This window comes from Prunus persica, chromosome G2 (assembly GCF_000346465.2).
Source record: "Prunus persica cultivar Lovell chromosome G2, Prunus_persica_NCBIv2, whole genome shotgun sequence".
Lineage (NCBI taxonomy): Eukaryota > Viridiplantae > Streptophyta > Magnoliopsida > Rosales > Rosaceae > Prunus > Prunus persica.
Window position 1 is genome coordinate 6095612 of NC_034010.1, and position 17577 is coordinate 6113188.

General features: G+C 34.9%; 2 protein-coding genes across 2 annotated transcripts; both read left to right on the top strand.

The window, feature by feature from the left end:
• Positions 398-3616, top strand: LOC18786316 (MATH domain and coiled-coil domain-containing protein At3g58270). Its single transcript, XM_007218002.2, has 4 exons — positions 398-552; positions 667-789; positions 886-1043; positions 2539-3616. The coding sequence occupies exons 2-4, from the start codon at positions 668-670 to the stop codon at positions 3438-3440; spliced, it is 1182 nt and encodes a 393-aa protein (XP_007218064.1). The 5' UTR covers positions 398-552; position 667; the 3' UTR covers positions 3441-3616.
• On the top strand, positions 8555-12381 carry LOC18784681 (MATH domain and coiled-coil domain-containing protein At3g27040). Its single transcript, XM_007219175.2, has 4 exons — positions 8555-8824; positions 8901-9020; positions 9100-9260; positions 11588-12381. The coding sequence occupies exons 1-4, from the start codon at positions 8784-8786 to the stop codon at positions 12250-12252; spliced, it is 987 nt and encodes a 328-aa protein (XP_007219237.2). The 5' UTR covers positions 8555-8783; the 3' UTR covers positions 12253-12381.

Genomic DNA, 17577 nt, shown 5'->3' on the forward strand with positions numbered 1-17577 from the left:
GTTTGTGAGCATCCATGTTCATCTAAGCACCACGAGCTAGAGGGGTCTATGTGAGGGAAAAAAAGCCTTAACTTGTGAATTAGAAGTATCAGTTTTGAATTCTCACAACATTATAGTTGTGTGTGTGAGAGAAATCCTCAATCTTTTAATTTAAACTATAGCTTGTACTAAAAAAATTATAATCACCACAAATGTCACCAAAACAATTATAAAAAAAAAGAGGACACAATCAGGTAGCTTGGTTACCTCAATGATGTTTTGCGATAAAAAAAAAAAACCAAAGAATTTATTAGCCTAATTCTACTAATAAATGAAAATGATGTAGAAAAAGAAAGTGACAACATTTCTCGTTTAAAAAAAGTATAAAACGACAAACAAATAAAAAGTAGTAGAAAGAGAGAAAAATATCTGCCTTTCATCCAAAAGTTTCGCGATATAAAATTGGAAAAGTCGTTGGGCTGTACACTTTCCCCTGCTTGGCTTTTGAGTTTACGGACGTGCCATCTCTGCAGAGCCTCGTCTCTCTGCGAACTTTGACTTGTCGATTTGAAGGTAAGGTTGGGTTCTGGGTCTTTCGCTAAACTACTTAATGTTAGTGTTATAATCAGTATGAATGTTATAGTTGGTGATTTTTGTTTACTGTTTATGTGTCTGGGGTTGATCAAGAATGGAGAATCAGCAAGTAGGAGAATTTGTATCTGAAACATTCACATGGACCATTGAAAACTTCTCAAAGTTGAAGAACCAGAAGCTTTACTCTGAGGTTTTCCTCATCGGTGATTGGAAATGGTATTTTTATGTATCTCCTGCTGTTTACATGCTTCAAAGTTGTGCTTTTTCATGATCTGTTGTTGATCATGGGATTTCCTTGGTTGGTTTGACTAGGCGGATACTTATATTTCCAAAAGGGAACAACGTGAAGCAGTTGTCCGTGTATTTGGAGGTTGTAGATGCTTCAGACTTGCCATTTCTGTGGACTAGATATGCCGAATTCAGCTTGACTGTGGTTAATCAACTGAATAGCAACAAGTCAATAACAAAGGGTATTTTCTTTACTGTTCGTTGTTGTTGATTCAATTTTATTTTTGTGTATTTGTCTGCTATATTTTCATTTTATGATGGCAAAGACTAATTTGTCAAATGGAAGTTGTGATTCTTGCGTCTTTTTATGGAGGTTCTTCTGCTTTGATTCAGGCTCACACTTCCTCTTGTAGGGTGAATTTTGTTTATGATCGCAACACAGCCTGATTGCCTTTTCTTGCAATTCAACTTTGTAAGAAAAGGCAATCAGGCTGTGGCTAGGGTGTGGTGTAAATTTTTTACAATTGTTTGGAATCAGGGACTTAGAGGGAAACAGAAAGAAAATGTGCACATTTATTTCTCTTTTTGTTCTGGACAAACCATTAATTACAGGAATTTACTTTCCTATACAATGGAGATTTCCCTTGTATAAAATAATAGAGTTCGATACTATTCTATTGTTCAACACATATATATACATATTTTTTTTTAATCTTATTTCATTTCATCGTTCTAGGAAATACTCCAGAAGTGGTAATTTCTCTCAAGGCTTTTAACATTAAGATCTCTCTTCTTCTTTTTTTTGAATTTCCCTTCATTTTCTCATACACATGATTTTACAATGTTATTTATTCTCTTACTGAAACTGACCAAAACATAGTAATACACTCCCTTCATGGACTTTTACTTTCTGATTTGAGGTTCAATCGCTCTGACATTATGATTTCAGGTTAATAAAAAGGGTAATAACTAATAACTGGAAAAACACAAAGCAAATTACTCTTATCTCCATGTGGGGATGTTCGACTTTGTTGTATTTGAAATTGAGTAGGATTTACATGAGCCATAATTATCTAATTGCAATGGTTTAATATGAAGAAGGTTAAGATGCTTGGTCAAAATATTCTGTTTTCTGCAAGATAGATCTGCTGCTTTTTATTGCAGGGTTTGGGATTTCACTTGAGCAATATTATAGTTTCATTGCCAATACATGGATACCATTGCAAGCACATTACCTAAATTCTGAATATTTAGGGCTTATCCGAAAAAGAAAAAGAAAAAAGAAATGCATTCTATTTAACAAAGGTGGAGGCCAACTGGCCTACTGTGCCCATGTAATTTTAAGTTCTAGAAAAGAAATTTTAAAACTATCTTAAAATCATATAGGCATGATTTGCTTGGTCAGGTCCCCAAAGCTGGCTAGGAGTCTACTTTATGTGTCTATCTGTATATTATGTATGTATCATACCAGATAGACGCACATAACAAATATCCAGTAGTGCTCCAATGCATGAGGCTAAGTATTTTGTTAATGAGGAATATATCATATTTGAAATCATTGGACTCATCCAATGGTTACGATCAGAAGCGAAGTTTCCTATACAGTGGTTGAACTCTCCTATATATTGTTATGTTAAACTTTGGAATAAGCTTCCTCTATTGTTATCTTTTATTAGTTCTTAATTAGCTATGCAGTTTTTACTAAGTTTTCTGTGCTCCTATATTTTGATTTCACAGACAGTAAGCATGGGTTCAATTCAAGTGAGAGTGATTGGGGCTTCACATCATTCATGGCTTTAAGTGAGCTTTGTGACTCTAACAACGGCTTTCTTAGGAATGATAAGTGTATTATTGAAGCTGACGTTTCAGTCCGTAAGGTTGACATTAAGATTTTGGAAGACCAAGGAACTGGCAGTTCTGCAGCAATAGAGCCTTCAGAGCAAGAAGATCAAGGGCAGGAACCTTCAAGTGTGGATTCTGTACAAGTTCCACACTCGTCTGTTACAACACCTAGTTCTCAACAGGTGGTTGCTTTCCAGGATGCACCAAGTTCAAGACAAGTTTTCATTGAGCCTACTGATAGCTATGTTGACCCTTCCATAGTCAAGGTGCATGACAAAGTGCCCTTCACTCCAGTTGGCAAGCTCATGGATTTTAGGGGTTTGGGGAAAATAGAGAAAGTTTTTGTTCCATTGCTAGAGGAAGTTTGTTCGTGGCATCCTTCATTGGTTGAGTGCCAAAAGAAGAGAAGTCGTACATTTATTGAATGGGCATTCACAGCTTTGGGTCGAGTCTTGCATTTTCTGAAGACTACGAAGGTCAAGGATATGACTGAAGATGCCTGTGAACACCTTCAACTTTTGTGGGAGGAGCTTGAGACTTTCAAATTTGACTTGGCTTGGCTGGAGCCTTCTGTACAAACTGCTCTGAATTTGAAGAAGCTTGTGGAAAGGGCAGGGCAAGTTCAAAAACAGAGAGAGGATGTGGATGCGTTGGAGATTGAAGTGAAGAGGCTAAAGGCCAGGCTAGCTGTTGCAGAGATAGATCTTGAGGTTGCAAAAAGAGACTTGGCAAAGGCAGAAGTAGGCTTTGGTAATGATACAGATATGAATAGGGAGTTGGGTTATGGGGGGCATTAGCCGTATTTTGGAAAAGTCTGTCTTTGATAATTACAAAATTTATGCAATCTGTGGAACATAATTCAAAATGTATGAAGTACTTGCAGTCGACCTGTGTTAACTGTGTTTCATGATATTTTACAGTATTGGCAATTTGCAATTCCTTTTGGAGAGTTATTAGCATGTGGAATTTGTTATTTTTTCTTCTTGAGCTCGATCTTTTGTTTTGAAGTAGTGTTATAAGGACTCATTGTCAACAATGCCAAGGGAACTTTCAATTCATTACCATAGGGTCAGATTTGGTGACGCTGACATGAAACAACAAAGTTATGCACAGGATTTCAACCCTAGAGATTGTGAGCAATCTAATGGCTCAAAATAAATACATCTGATATTGTTGTTTAAACAGAAAAACAATAGTCTTTAATTACTTTTCTCGACAATGCAAGTCAATGTTTTATTATTTTCCTCAAATCTGTCCCATCTTTAGTTTCTTGCTTGAAAATATAAAGACATTTGTGCCCTTTTTGAATTTTTAAAATAAAGTTTTTAAACTCTGCAGCATTTCTCTTCTTTCCGGATATACTCATAATTTAGAAAAACATTGATTTCTCTAGGTAGAATTGCATTTTAAATTGTTAATTGGGGCATATTGATCATTAAAAAAAGTAATATATCTTTCGCTTGTTTTCCCAAGATGTAGTGAGGGTTTCATTTCCGCCATCATTTTTCCATGAGTCCAGAAACCTTTTCCCAAGCCTGAAGTTACCATTGATTGGGTTCAGGCAATTTTTTGCATTTACTTGTTATATTTGATGATTCTTGTACTCAAAGTAGGGCTCATCAATGGTCTGAGTTGGATCAGGTCGGGATGGGCTTTTATAAAAAAGTCACTGGCCGTGGATTTGCAAGCCAAATGATGACCCTTAAGTCAAAAAATATAGATCCTCATTCATTTGTATATCTTTGGTCAGCTTTTATATTTCATATATATAAATTCCTTTTATATGTATATCCTCTATTTAAGTCGAGATTTATATTTGATGATTTCATTCAATAAAACTAAGACTATTAAGCACTTGGTGTTTTTTGTTTTGTTAATGTTGTTTTAAATTTAAGTCGTGGTACTTGTTTTTAGTTTTAATATTATTTTACGTGTTTTTAGTTCCAATAATGTTGTTGTACGCATTGTTGTGCTCGTTTTAATTTTCATTGAAAAAAAAAAGTTTTTAGAATTTCAAGTTTTTAACCTTAAAATATTTATACAAAAAAACTATAGCATAAACAAAATTAACAAAAATGGAAACTCAAACTTTTAGAATACATGGTTGGGAGGAAAACTGTTTGAGACTAAGCCAGTTTGGCATTGCTATGATGTGAAAATAATCGTTGTTAGATTTGCTGTGAGAGAAATCAGCTGTGAGAAAAAGCAGTTTGACGTTTGGTAAAATTTTGTTAAAAGTATTGTTGGTATTGATTTTATGCAAATCAAAAAATGATTGCCGCATAATCATTAAACCCAGCGCCTCTTCGAAACTGATTCTTGTATAATCTAAAAATAAAAGTAGCTAATTAGCTGCTTTCCCTTATAGCTTTCTCTTACAGTAATTTTTAACAATAAGTGATTTTCTCACAGTTTACCAAACGGGTTGGGCTTCTTAAAATTTTTTAAAAATCAGTTATTACCCCAAATAAGCAATGCCAAACGGGGCACTAATAGTGATAATACATGAATTATTGTATTTTGAGAAGTGAAATTTTTGGGTTTAAGTCCAAATGCGTTGAGGACGGTCTTATGCCTACAACGAAGAAGCAACTTTTGGAAATTAAATTTGCAAGGAAACATAGAATTACAAGGCATATATAGGCTTATATTCCCTGAGGAGGTTATCACCCCACTCAAACGCCCTTTATGGAAGTAATCTGTAGCCTTTGTATTGGGTACCATATTTCTCGACGGTGCAAGTAATAATATGAGGTTTCCAAATCAAGTATGATAGAATTTGAAAGAAACTTGAACAATTGTGCAAATTCTTTACGTGTAGCTACTGACGGTTTATAAGACTCCAAGATACAACTCTTAATACACAGGCTCAAGGTTTGCTATGAGCATATTCACAGTCGGATATAGGTCTTCAAGTCATGAAATCATTGCCCAAAATAATAATATAAGTAGAGAAAGTATGAAAGGTGGAGGAGGAGAGAATTAGCTTGTAGTGGTGGTTGTATTAGTATGGTATTGTATTAGTATATGTGTTATGTGGTCGTCATTCAAATGTGAAGGAGGAGTGGCCTTTTATAGACATCCAAGAACATGTAACCTTCACTACATTAAACTATAAAATTAAGACATTCAATATAAAAATAAAACATACAAAATTAAGTATTTATAGCCCCCATAATAAATAAAATAAAACAACCAACATAATTAAATAAATCAAAACGGTAAAATTTTTAAAACCTTTTTAAAATTCCAACATCTTCATCTCAAACTATGTTTCCAAATAGTATTGTAGCTGAGAGATTTCCTATTCATCATTCAAAGTAATAATCATATCATCAACATTGTAACACCCCGACTCCAAATTAAACCCCTTATTTAAATTATTTAAGGGAAATTACAAATTTACCCTTGAGATAGGGGTATTTTGGTCATTTTCTTAGCCGGAGAGAGTTTGGGGCAGTGACTAGTATTTTTGGATAGGTCGTATTGAGATGAGTTCGTAGACAAGTGGTGGGCTCGAATCAGAGTTGTAACGAGAAAGATATGGTCAAAAGAAAATCAGTGGCACAATCGTAATTATTTCGAAATGAGATTTTTATAAAAATCAGATTCTCTCTCTCTCTCTCTCTCTCTCTCTCTCTCTCTCTCCCTCTCTCTCTCTCTCTCTCTCTCTCTCTCTCTCTCTCTCTCTCTCTCTCCCTCCCGCATGCTCTCTTTCTCTCCCCGACGGTCTCTCTCTCTCCTCGAATCTCCAGCCACCGGCCGCGGCTGCGGATGAGACCGGTGCCAAAAGGACCGGCTTGGCCTCGGCGTCACGACCCGGCCCTTCCCCGACATCGGCCGCCGCTCCAGCCGCCGAAAAAGGGCGATTTTTGTCAAGTTTTCGCTCGAACTTCGCCGGCTCCGATCTCCCTCCTCTGGCCACCGATTCAGACGAGTAAGGTATGGATTTCTACCTATTTTTCATGCTCTAGCTGATGGTTGGGTAGAATTGCATCGATTTTGACCGTAGGTAATTCGATTTACGAATTGAAATTCGGCCGGTTTTAGGATCTCGATTCCGGCCACTTCCGGTCAGTTTTTAGGATAGGTCCAAGAACAAAAGTGGCTCCAAATAGGGTGTTATACCTAGGGTAGGAGTTTGGAGCCGTGGTTTTGAGATTTTTCGGCTATGAGTAATCGCTTTGGGCACCCAGTGCTGCCGGCTCGTGGGCGAGGGTAGTGAAGTTTCACTGTGTCTTGATGAGATCCTTAGGTTGAAAACAACTGATCTTGCCCTTGAATAACTTATAAGTCATTACATAAGATGTCCTCCCAAGATTGACGCTCCGATACCATGCCAAAATATGAGAGAATAATAGTTATGAAAATTTTCTGTGTATTCCTCTCCTTGTAGGAGGCCATATTTATAATATAACAGAGCCTTAGAGGCCAAGTAAAGTAATAAATTCATATTTCTATTTAAAGTTACAAATCATGAATTAAAGAAAATCAATTACATTTAATACAAGAATCTTTGGCGTGCAAAAGAAGTGAATGTGGGTCCACAAATCATGCCAATAACAAATGGAGCTGTCGTGGGTTACCATGGGAGAGCTCGATGGAGGTAATAAGTAGCAAGAGGACTTTACAAGACAAACACCCATTATGGGTGAGGGTCTCCAACGAATCTCAATGTTGGCAAATGGAGGATCGTTATTTGGGGTTAGCCATGAGGCTCTGATACCATGAAAGATTTTGGTAATTCTCTAACATTTGATTGATTATATTCATCTCCATAAGAGGAGGTATTTATACAAGATTGATTTATAAACCAGAGATGATATAAATGGTACAACTAATACAAAGCTTAATAAACATAAAGCAATATAGTGATCGATAGTAGGTTGTTGGATTGGTGTATGACAAGAAGACAAGGGTTGTTTTGGAAGGCTTCTAGAAGGGTTAAAATCGCTTTTTGACAACTAAAATCGCTTCTAACAGTATTTGACAGAAAAGTTTAGAAACGCTTTTGGATCATAGAAGGAAGTACCTGTTATGTGCTTCTTCAGGAAGCACTTGGATTTCTTTATTTATGAAAATTCAAGATTTTCATAATAAAAGGAGCTTTTGTTAGAAGCGCTTATGAGCAGAAGTACTTCCTAGAGAAGCAATTCCAAACAAGCCCTAAGAATAAATAAAAAAAACTACTCCTTGAGCAGAAAAAAATAACGTGGCCATGGAAAGCCAACAACACAATCATATTTGGTGGAGTTGAAAAAACCAACGGAGCTGCTAGTAAACGCAAGCAAACTCAGAATCGGTATTTGCAAAATCCGACAACGAAATCGACAATCAAACCAAAGCCAACAAAGGCCACCAACAAGAAGAGAAAGAGAAAAAGAGATGTAGAAAGAGAAACTAAAAGGAGAAAAAGGAGAGAAACGAAAGGAGCAAGAGAGATGGAGAGAGGAAAAGGAGAGGAGAGAAAAAAGAGAGAAGGAAAAAAGGAGAGAAGAAAAGAGAGGAAGAGAAAAAAGAAGAGGAGAGAAAAAAAGAGAAGGAAGAATGAGAGAGAGAAAAGGTTTGTCCAAAAAAGAGGAGAGAAAAGAAGAGAGAAAATAAAAGAGAAAAAGAGGAAGAAAGAAATAAAAGTGACGGAAGATAAAGTCTACTTTGACAAAAAGGACAGCTTTACAGTACCATTTGGTTCTTATCTCGGTGATGCATTGGATGAAATTATGTAACGTTCAACCCAAAAAAAAATATTTAAAATATATATATATATATATATATATTAAAAGGAGACATTTCTACTTCCTCTAAATCAAAATTTGACACATATGCAAAAAAAATTCATAAAAAATCACAAAGAATTTCAGCACACATGTCAAACTGTGATTAGTCAAGTAGAAGTTTCTACTTCCAATGAAGTAAAGGAGGCAAGTATTTTCCTTATATAATGAGGAAAAAGATAAAAGGGACTTGGCGGAATTTGTAAAACCAATATGCCATAATTAAGTGACTCTCTCTCTCTCTCTCTCTCTCTGAGAGTCAGACCAGAAAAAGAAGTGACTATCTTCCAGAGGTTTTAGGGTTCAATACAAGGATTTAAAAACAAGAATAGTTTATCTGCCAAATTATAATTTCCACTACTTTTTATGAAGACTCTCTCTCTCATGACAGAGTCGTCAGTTGGAAGGTAAGTACGTCTCCGTTATGTTATGCGTATTTATTCTACTTCATTTACAATATATTTATGGGATTAAGCTTGGTAGAATGGAGGAGGAAGAGGAGGACCTTGTGTCTGGGACATTCACCTGGAGAATCGACAACTTCTCCACGTTGAACAAGCAAAAGCATTATTCTGATGTTTTCGTCATTGGTGGCTATAAATGGTAGATATTTTTTTTCATTTTTCCTGGGATAATAATTGGTTAATATGTAGACTTAATCTTCTTGGGTTGGTTTGATCAGGCAGATCCTTATATATCCTAAGGGGAACAACGTAGTAGATTACTTGTCCATGTTTTTGGATGTTGCCGATGCTTCAACATTGCCATCTGGGTCGACCAGATATGCCAAGTTCAGCCTCACCCTGGTTAATCAACTTGATAGCAAGAAGTCAATCACAAAGGGTATATATCTTTTCTGCTCATGACCAAGTTGTTTATTTCGCAATTCGAATTTATGCTGGATTTTTATCTTGTGGCTTGTCATTTGTTAATTTAACTTGTTAAATGGAATTTAGTGATTCTTTTTCCTACAATAATTTTTTTTCTTGATCAGTCATGATGGTTTTCATCCATTAGTTCATAGCTCATTGTTTCTTATTACTTCCTATTGTTGTGGTCAGGCATGCATATGACTCTTGTCTTAGTTGTTTTTGTGATGTCACATGTATGTTCCTATAGATGCAAGCATATGATGTCAACTAGTGTCTAGGCATGCGAGGGCCTAAGTTGTAGTGGAAAACTAATTAGTTTTAATAAGCTTTAATGTAGAAATTCTAGCATCAACAAAATAAAATTTTGTGGCATATTTTATTCTCTACTAAATACTTTAGGGTAGAGTGTTTGGAGTTGTGGAGATCATCAGTCCAACATTTTAGTTTTGACATGGTTTTAAATTTTTGGGTTGTTCCAACATAGGCCCTTACAACTACGTACTATATCATAGACATATACCCACCTACTTTTAAATTTTTACATAAAACCCAAACTTAAAATAGGTTGCCATGTAAGATAGATTTGTCCTAGTATTATTAACTAAATTACAATACACCTTCATATTTATTTTCAAGCATGTCAATAACAACCTTAGCATATCAATCATGTCAATTCTTTTGGTTGGCACTCCCTCTAACCCATCGGCAATTTCTAAAATATTTTGAATCCAAAAAACAAATCCTTAAATTACTTTTCCAATAAATAATTTACCTATAAAAATAATATATCAATATCGGTACAGGGGTCGCAGACTGGCCATAGAACCCTATTCAATAAGTGGACTGCATTAGCTGTTCGCTTTCAGGTTGGGCAGTAAGGGTCGAAGAAGGGTAATCATTCATTCTTAAAACCAACATTCTTAATACATAAAAAAGTCAGTTACTTTCGTGATTGAAGTTTCTGTACATTTTTCATAAATTAAAATTAGGTACATAATGATTTATAAAAATATAGATATATTATTTACAAAATAAAATATAGGTACTATTTACAATATAAAAAGGTTTATTTTTTTTTTTTTTCCATAAAATAGGTACATTGTATAATTGGTGAAATTTTTGCACATTTTTCATAAATTAAAAATAGATACATTCTTTAGAAGAAAAAATAGGTTCATTGTACTAGGTAAATTGTTTTACTAGGTACATTATTAGAGAAAACAATAGGCACATTATATAGAGAAAAAAAAAAGGTTCATTTAAAAAAAATTATTTTTCATAAAACAAGTAATAGGTACATTATTTAGAGAAAAAAATATATACAAAATTTAGAGTAAAAATAGGTTCATTATACTAGGTAAATTCTTTTACTAGGTACATTATTAGAGAAAAAGTAGATTCATTTAAAAAAAAAATTCATAAAACAAGCAATAAAAAGATGATCAAATTATTTTTCATAAAACAAGTAATAGGTGATTTATTTAAAGAAAAAAAGGGTACATTATTTAGAGAAAAAATAGGTTCATTTCAAAAAATGTTTTTCATAAAACAAACAATAAATAGATTATCAAATTATTTTTCAACATAATTAGAATATACATTATTATTCATAAAACTATAATAAAATAGATTATTAGTCATATAATTCATAAAAGGAAAACAACATAATTTTTTTTATTAAATAAACCAAAACGTTAATCACCTATAGATTACTAATACGTTAATGTTGAATTTAATATTTAATTTCAAATAAGTTTCTAAATTAATTTCTACATTCATTATAACCATTTGGAGATCTTTCCAAATTCATCTTGTGTCATTAGTCACACCCCCCACATAATACGTTAATTTGTAAATAGGGGTAGTTTTGGAATATGAAAAATATAATAAATTAGATTTTATGCTAGTTTAGGTAATTTGCTTACTTGGATCCTAGTAATATGGTTTTATTTGGGTATTTTAAATAGAAAAATAAAGGAAAGGGTTGTAGGTGATTGAAAATGAATTTTATGGGTCTAAGCTCAATTTACTATAATTGTAGTTGAGTAATATTGTGTTTTTCTAAATTTTTCTATAATTGATTAATATATGTATTAAGAAAATTTCCGAAGTTAAAAATGTTTATCATCTATGCTCCAGGTGCAGATAAATGTTGGAGAATATAAGCTATGCTAGCTGTAATTAAGGCTTATAAGTCAGTCCGAATAATTTCTTTCATCTTGCTTGATTATCTGTTCGTTAATATGCTTTGACTCTTGGTTAATCTTTTTGTAATCGTTGATACATTTCATTGCACAGATGTAGAACATGAGTTTGTGGCAAATCATAATGGCTGGGCCTGGGGCTTTAAATCATTCGTTCTTCTAAGTGAGCTTTGTGATCATGGTAAAGGGTATCTTATCAATGATTTATGTGTTGTTGAAGTCAAAGTTTCAGTTCGTAATGGTATTAAGATTTTAGAAGACCAAGAAACTGGGGAGCTTATCGATTTTAGGGGCTTAGGACGAGTAGAGAAAACTTTTGTGCCATTTCTAGAGGAAGTTTGTTCGTCGTATCCTTCCTTGCTCGAGTGCCATAAGAAGAGAAGTCGTACATTTATTCAATGTGCATTCACAGCTTTGGGCAGACTCTTGCGTTTTCTGAAGACTACAAAGGCCAAGGATATGACCCATGATGCTTGTAAACGCCTTCAACTGTTATGGGAGGAGCTTGAGACCTTCAAATTTGACTTGGTTTGGCTGGATCCTCATGTTCAATCGGTTTTGGTCATGAAGACAAGGGCAGGAAGAGTTGATAGACTGAGAGAAGATGTGGAAATTTTGGAGAATGAAATGAAGAGGCGAAGGGATGTCCTCGCTGCTGCAGAAGTTGATCTTGAGGCAGCGAAAAGAGACTTGGCAAAGGCAGAAGAAGAGTTCAAGAAGATAGATATGGATACTGAGCTAGGCTATCCATTAACTTAATTTACTGTACAAGTTTCTCTTGGGTGCATATTTTTGTCTCTTTGACGAAGATATCCAGTGTTATATAGTATGTACTAGTAAAACTTGGGCGGTTATGAATTTTTAAAATTTATATTTGCAACTCCTTTTGATTCTTTCCATATTTTTTTTTTCGATTCTATGAGTCATTGAGACTTAGCGGGCGAGACGTGGTGGGCATTAAGATAAGACCATAAGTATAGTGCATACTAAGAGTGAGAGTCCCTGAATATATCAAAGAATACATTGAACAAGACCAAAATGCACATCAGTAAGCTAAGACAAGAATTGACAGGCAATATTTACGACATAAGATATCTCAAGGTGAGTGAACGTAAGATATTGAAGAGCACCAACTGAACTACGATACCTGGTAGCTTAATTTTTTACGCTTTATTCAAAAGTAGTTTGTTGAGTGATATTTATTTGGTGTCATTTTTTTTATTTGGCTTTATTATATTTGGTGTTATGGGCACTACTTGTTTAGTATATATATATATATATATATATATATATATATGTTATAAAGAAGTGAAGCCCACATAGATAAAGCTAGAGGGTATTAGTCAAAAGATGGAGATAAAGCTAGAGGGTATTAGTTAAAAGATGGAATAATGATGTTGGGGAGAAATCATTATGTCTCCCTTAAAAGCCATTTGCTTTGCCCATAAATAGGCATTATATTTGCTTGTAAACACACACGAATGAGAGAAGAGAATAGAGTGAGAGTCAGAGAGAAGAGAAAGAGTGAAGTTTATCTAAGGAGAAATTCTGTCAGTGTAAACACCACAAAGAGAAATATAATTCCACTCTCAATATTACAATGGTACTTCTCATACTCTGATTATTCTAATTTTATAACAATATATATATTTAAGGGTTTGACTTTGACCTTTGATGTTGGTAGAAGAATGAAGAATGAGAAAGGAGCTTGTGTCTATCTGGGACATTCACATGATCTCAGCTACTAAAGACACATTTCCTCCGATGTGGCAATTGCCAATCAAAGTCGATTGTCGAAGCTCTCAACTATATAACCTAAGGGAGGAGGGTGGTGGGTTGTGGGTCTCTCAACAACAACGGGAAATCCCCTTTCTTTCTTTTTTTTGGGGGGTGGTGCTGCGGTGGTCTGTTTCATTGTTGGGGGGGTGGGGGGGTGTTGTCTGTCTTTTTTCTTTCTCTTTATGTAGTTGCGGCCTAGGGTGGGGGACACTGAATTCTGGGTTAATGAGGGTGGGTGGTGGTGATGGAGAATGGGGGAAGAAGAAATTGATGGGGGAGAGGGAGAGCGTAAAGGAGAGGGGTAGAAGAAATCGGTGGGGAGAGGGAAAGCGTAAGGATCGAGAGTGAGAGTTTTATTTATTTTTAAATTTTTATTTTTTTTGTTTTAATATTTTATTTTTATTTTAATCAATTTAAAATTTTAAAAAAAGAAAGAGAAAATGTGAGATCCCTAGTGCCACATAGGTAACTAACAGAGAGATCTGACAGAAATCCTAACATCGGAACCATATTGTAATTTAAAGGATAGAAACTAACATGTCTTAAGAACCTATCAAACTTGGACTGGTTATGATGGGTTTTGAAGCATTTGATTGGGTTGGCTAGGTTTTGAATCCAATCCTATCCTTTTTTTTGCACCAAACAACATACTAAAATTAACATTTTTTTAATAAATCATCTTATTTTATTTTATTATTAACAATAATCAATTGCAAAATTCCAACTTTTTGCATCAATGCCTTACTTTGTTTTGTATTCAGAATCTTTATTCCTCTCTTTTCAGCAACTTTTTTTTTTCTAATCGAAATTTCTTTATCAGATAAAAAATTCATCTTCTTATTTTTAGCGAGAAAAAGGGGTAAACCCCAACAACAAAAAAACTAAACAGCCCATGAACCCAGGCTGGAGCAATATCAAAAATAGCAAATCCCCAAAATTCATCTTTTTAACCAGAAAAAGAAAATCTATCTTTTTTATTATACAAGAGAAAAGTTGGAGACCAAAACCAATATTATAATTTGAAACAAAAGAAAAAAATATACAGTATAACTTTCAAATCATAGAAAATATAAACTAAAAACATCCCAAAAAAAAAATTATGCAAATTCTGGATGGGTTCAATGAAAGGTATCAAAAGAAATCAAACCAAAAAAACTACAGCACTCGATATCTAACCCTGAAGAATAGGATAACAAACAGAGAAATCAGTTTTCAAAAAAGAAAAATAAAACAAGAGAAGAGATGAGAGAAGAAGAAAGATGAGAGATGAGATAGGAGAGGAGAGCAGAGAGACCAGAGACGATGCGAAGTGGCTGAGGGAGACGACGCGGAGGAGATGAAGCAAAGAAGACGACGAGAGGGAGACTTCACGTTCGGCAAGAGGAGACAATGTGAGGTAGTCTTCGAAAACCATGTCTCGACTTGGGTTTTGATATCCAGTGTATGCTGGATTCATATCCTAAACAAAAATTGAAGTCCTGGTTAGTGTGTGATAAAATTAAGCCCACCAAACAACAGACTTGACCTATGTTCATTTTAATTGAAAAAGTCTTATCCAGTCCAGCCCATTAAATAGGGCCTAAAGGTATAATCACAAAGTATTAAATTATAATTAATCCTAGGTTTTTTTTTTTTTTTTTTTACAAAAATATAAAAAGTATACATATTTACAAAAATGTAAAAAGTATACATATTTACAAAAATATATATATATATATATATATATATACAGAGAGCTTCCATTGAGGGATCCCTCAAATAAGCTTATTTGAGGGACACCCCTTGTAGGCCCCACTCCGGATTGTAATTCACTAATCATTCCCTGTACGACCTCCTCCCCTCCCACCCTATCATACAGTCACCCCAACCAGACCCACCCTACAGCCCTACGTACCAACACCCACACCCCAACTTTTCCCTTCTCCCTCATCCCTGTCAAATGCTGTAATCTTCAATTTCAATTTCTTAGAGTTGGTGCCGAAGTCCAGTAACCTTCAATCTCCCGCCTTGAATTTCATCACTATAGGAGATTATGAGGTGTGGCTAAATCAACAAGCTCCTCAACGCAAACTCCATTAATCAAGCTAACACAAACCGTACCCACAAACCCAATTAGCAGAACCCACAAACCATACCTGCGGTCTCACGGTCAAAACGCGATGCGGCCATGATGGGGTTGGGGACGACAATAATGTGGCGATTGAGGTTATGGTGGGGGCTCTTGTGCCAGTGCTTGAGGCCTTAAGCTATGGCAGCTATGGATCTGGGGTGGGAGAGAAGGAGGGAGCTTTTAACCTGAGACTTGACGGCAGCTATGAAGGAAACATGCATCTAATGCTTAAGAAATGAACTTTAGCCACAACCTATACAACAAAAATATTCTAAACGACGAATTCATTTTGTTTATACTAGTTGAGGTAAACCTTTTTCATTTTAAACCAAGTATCTTAGCCTAGTCTCTTTGAACACAAACAGAAAAAGGAAAAAGGGAATATATCTTTACCCTTGATGATATTTTCTTGATTTATCAAGAATGGACACCTTTGTTGGAAAGGCCTTTTGTTTCTCTTGATTTTGATTCCTTCACATTAAGGCTCCAAGATTGGAGTTCTTTACCTCACCATACCAAATGCTCCTAGAGATGAAGAGAAGGCAATCAAGAAGTATAGATGCTACTCTACTTCTTGATTGGACCAATTTGTGGTTTATGGAAGATGAGATACAAAGATATTCATTCATCAACCAAAGTAGGAAACCAAAAAACCCTAGCTAGTTTTTCTCCAACACTTAGCTTATATAGGACAACATAAAAGGCAATTGAGTGGGTATTTGGGGCTCCATTTGGTCCATAGGTCATGTCATCTTATGCCACTTATCCCTTAGGCCCAATAGACTTTTGGACTATTTTGTCCATTTCCTTCTAAATCGTATCTAAAAGCTCAATCCAATATTTTTATATGTCAATATTAATTTTATAATTAATCTTTTAATTATAATTTAACTATTAAATTATAATTATAGTCGTACTTAATTGACCAGATTGAACTATTTGACTTTGGTCAATTGCTCCGGTCAACATGTTGACTTTTGACCATTGATTTTGACATTTGATTATCAACCATTGACTTGTGTCTCCTCAGTTCATTTCTCCTCATTTCTACCTCAGGTAAATTACTCAAATGGTCCTCAAATTTGTACCCGATTTATATTTTGGTCCATAAACTAAATTATTCGTTCAGATGGTCCACCAACTCTTTATTAATCGGCGCTTTGGTCCTACCATTACATTTTATGTTAAATTTAGTCATGTGAGCAGCACATGCTACATTTGTGGGGGCAAATAAGACTTTTGACCTATGTATGTATCACCACTTTATCACCTATGTATCACTACTTTATCACAATGTATCACCGCTTTATCACCTATGTATCACCGCTTTATCACCAATGTATCACCGCTTTATCACCTATGTATCACCGCTTTATCACCTATTTGGGGAATATAGGACAGTCATGGACGGTTTTGCTCTTACATTTGACGGCAACATTAACATAATGTAACGGTAAGATCAATAGAGCGATTAATATAGAGTTGATGGACCATTTGAAGGAATAATTTAATTGAAGGACCAAAATGTAAATCGGTTATAAGTTTGAGGACCATTTGAGTAATTTACCCTTTGTACCTCTAATCACATTCTTTGACTGTGCAGATTCGTAGGTTCCCTTTAGCAAGGTAGTAGGTTGACTCAACTCCTTAGAGATGATATACGAATTAAATTCCACAATTAAATTCTTTCTATTAAATAAAGGTTAATTGAAACCTTTTAGGACATCCACAAACCATGGTTGTTGCCCAGCAAGGCACTGTTATCTGAGCTAAATGAGACATTGTGAAAGAACCTATTCAAATTAGAATGACCGTGCAATTGAATCCTTCTCTTATGTCAATACTCCTTATTCACATTATTAGATCATGGAATCCGATTGTCAATATCCTAATGTGAATCATTCCTTTTATATGATTATCCTGATAAGATTTGAAGACTTCTTCATTCAAGTCTTATCCACTACTCTGCGCCGAGATTTGACCAATCATATCTTGGAGTATTCTCTCTCCTTTATTGAGAATAGAGATTCCTAATTGTACATTCATTTGCTTCATGAATCTATTGAGTATCCAGATGAGCACCTTTAAGCTATGCCTCATTCAACATGACTGTATAGTGCCATCAAAGATTAACAACATAGCCACAAAACATCTATGATGCCTCAGGTCAAAGGATTAGTTTTGCACCATTACAA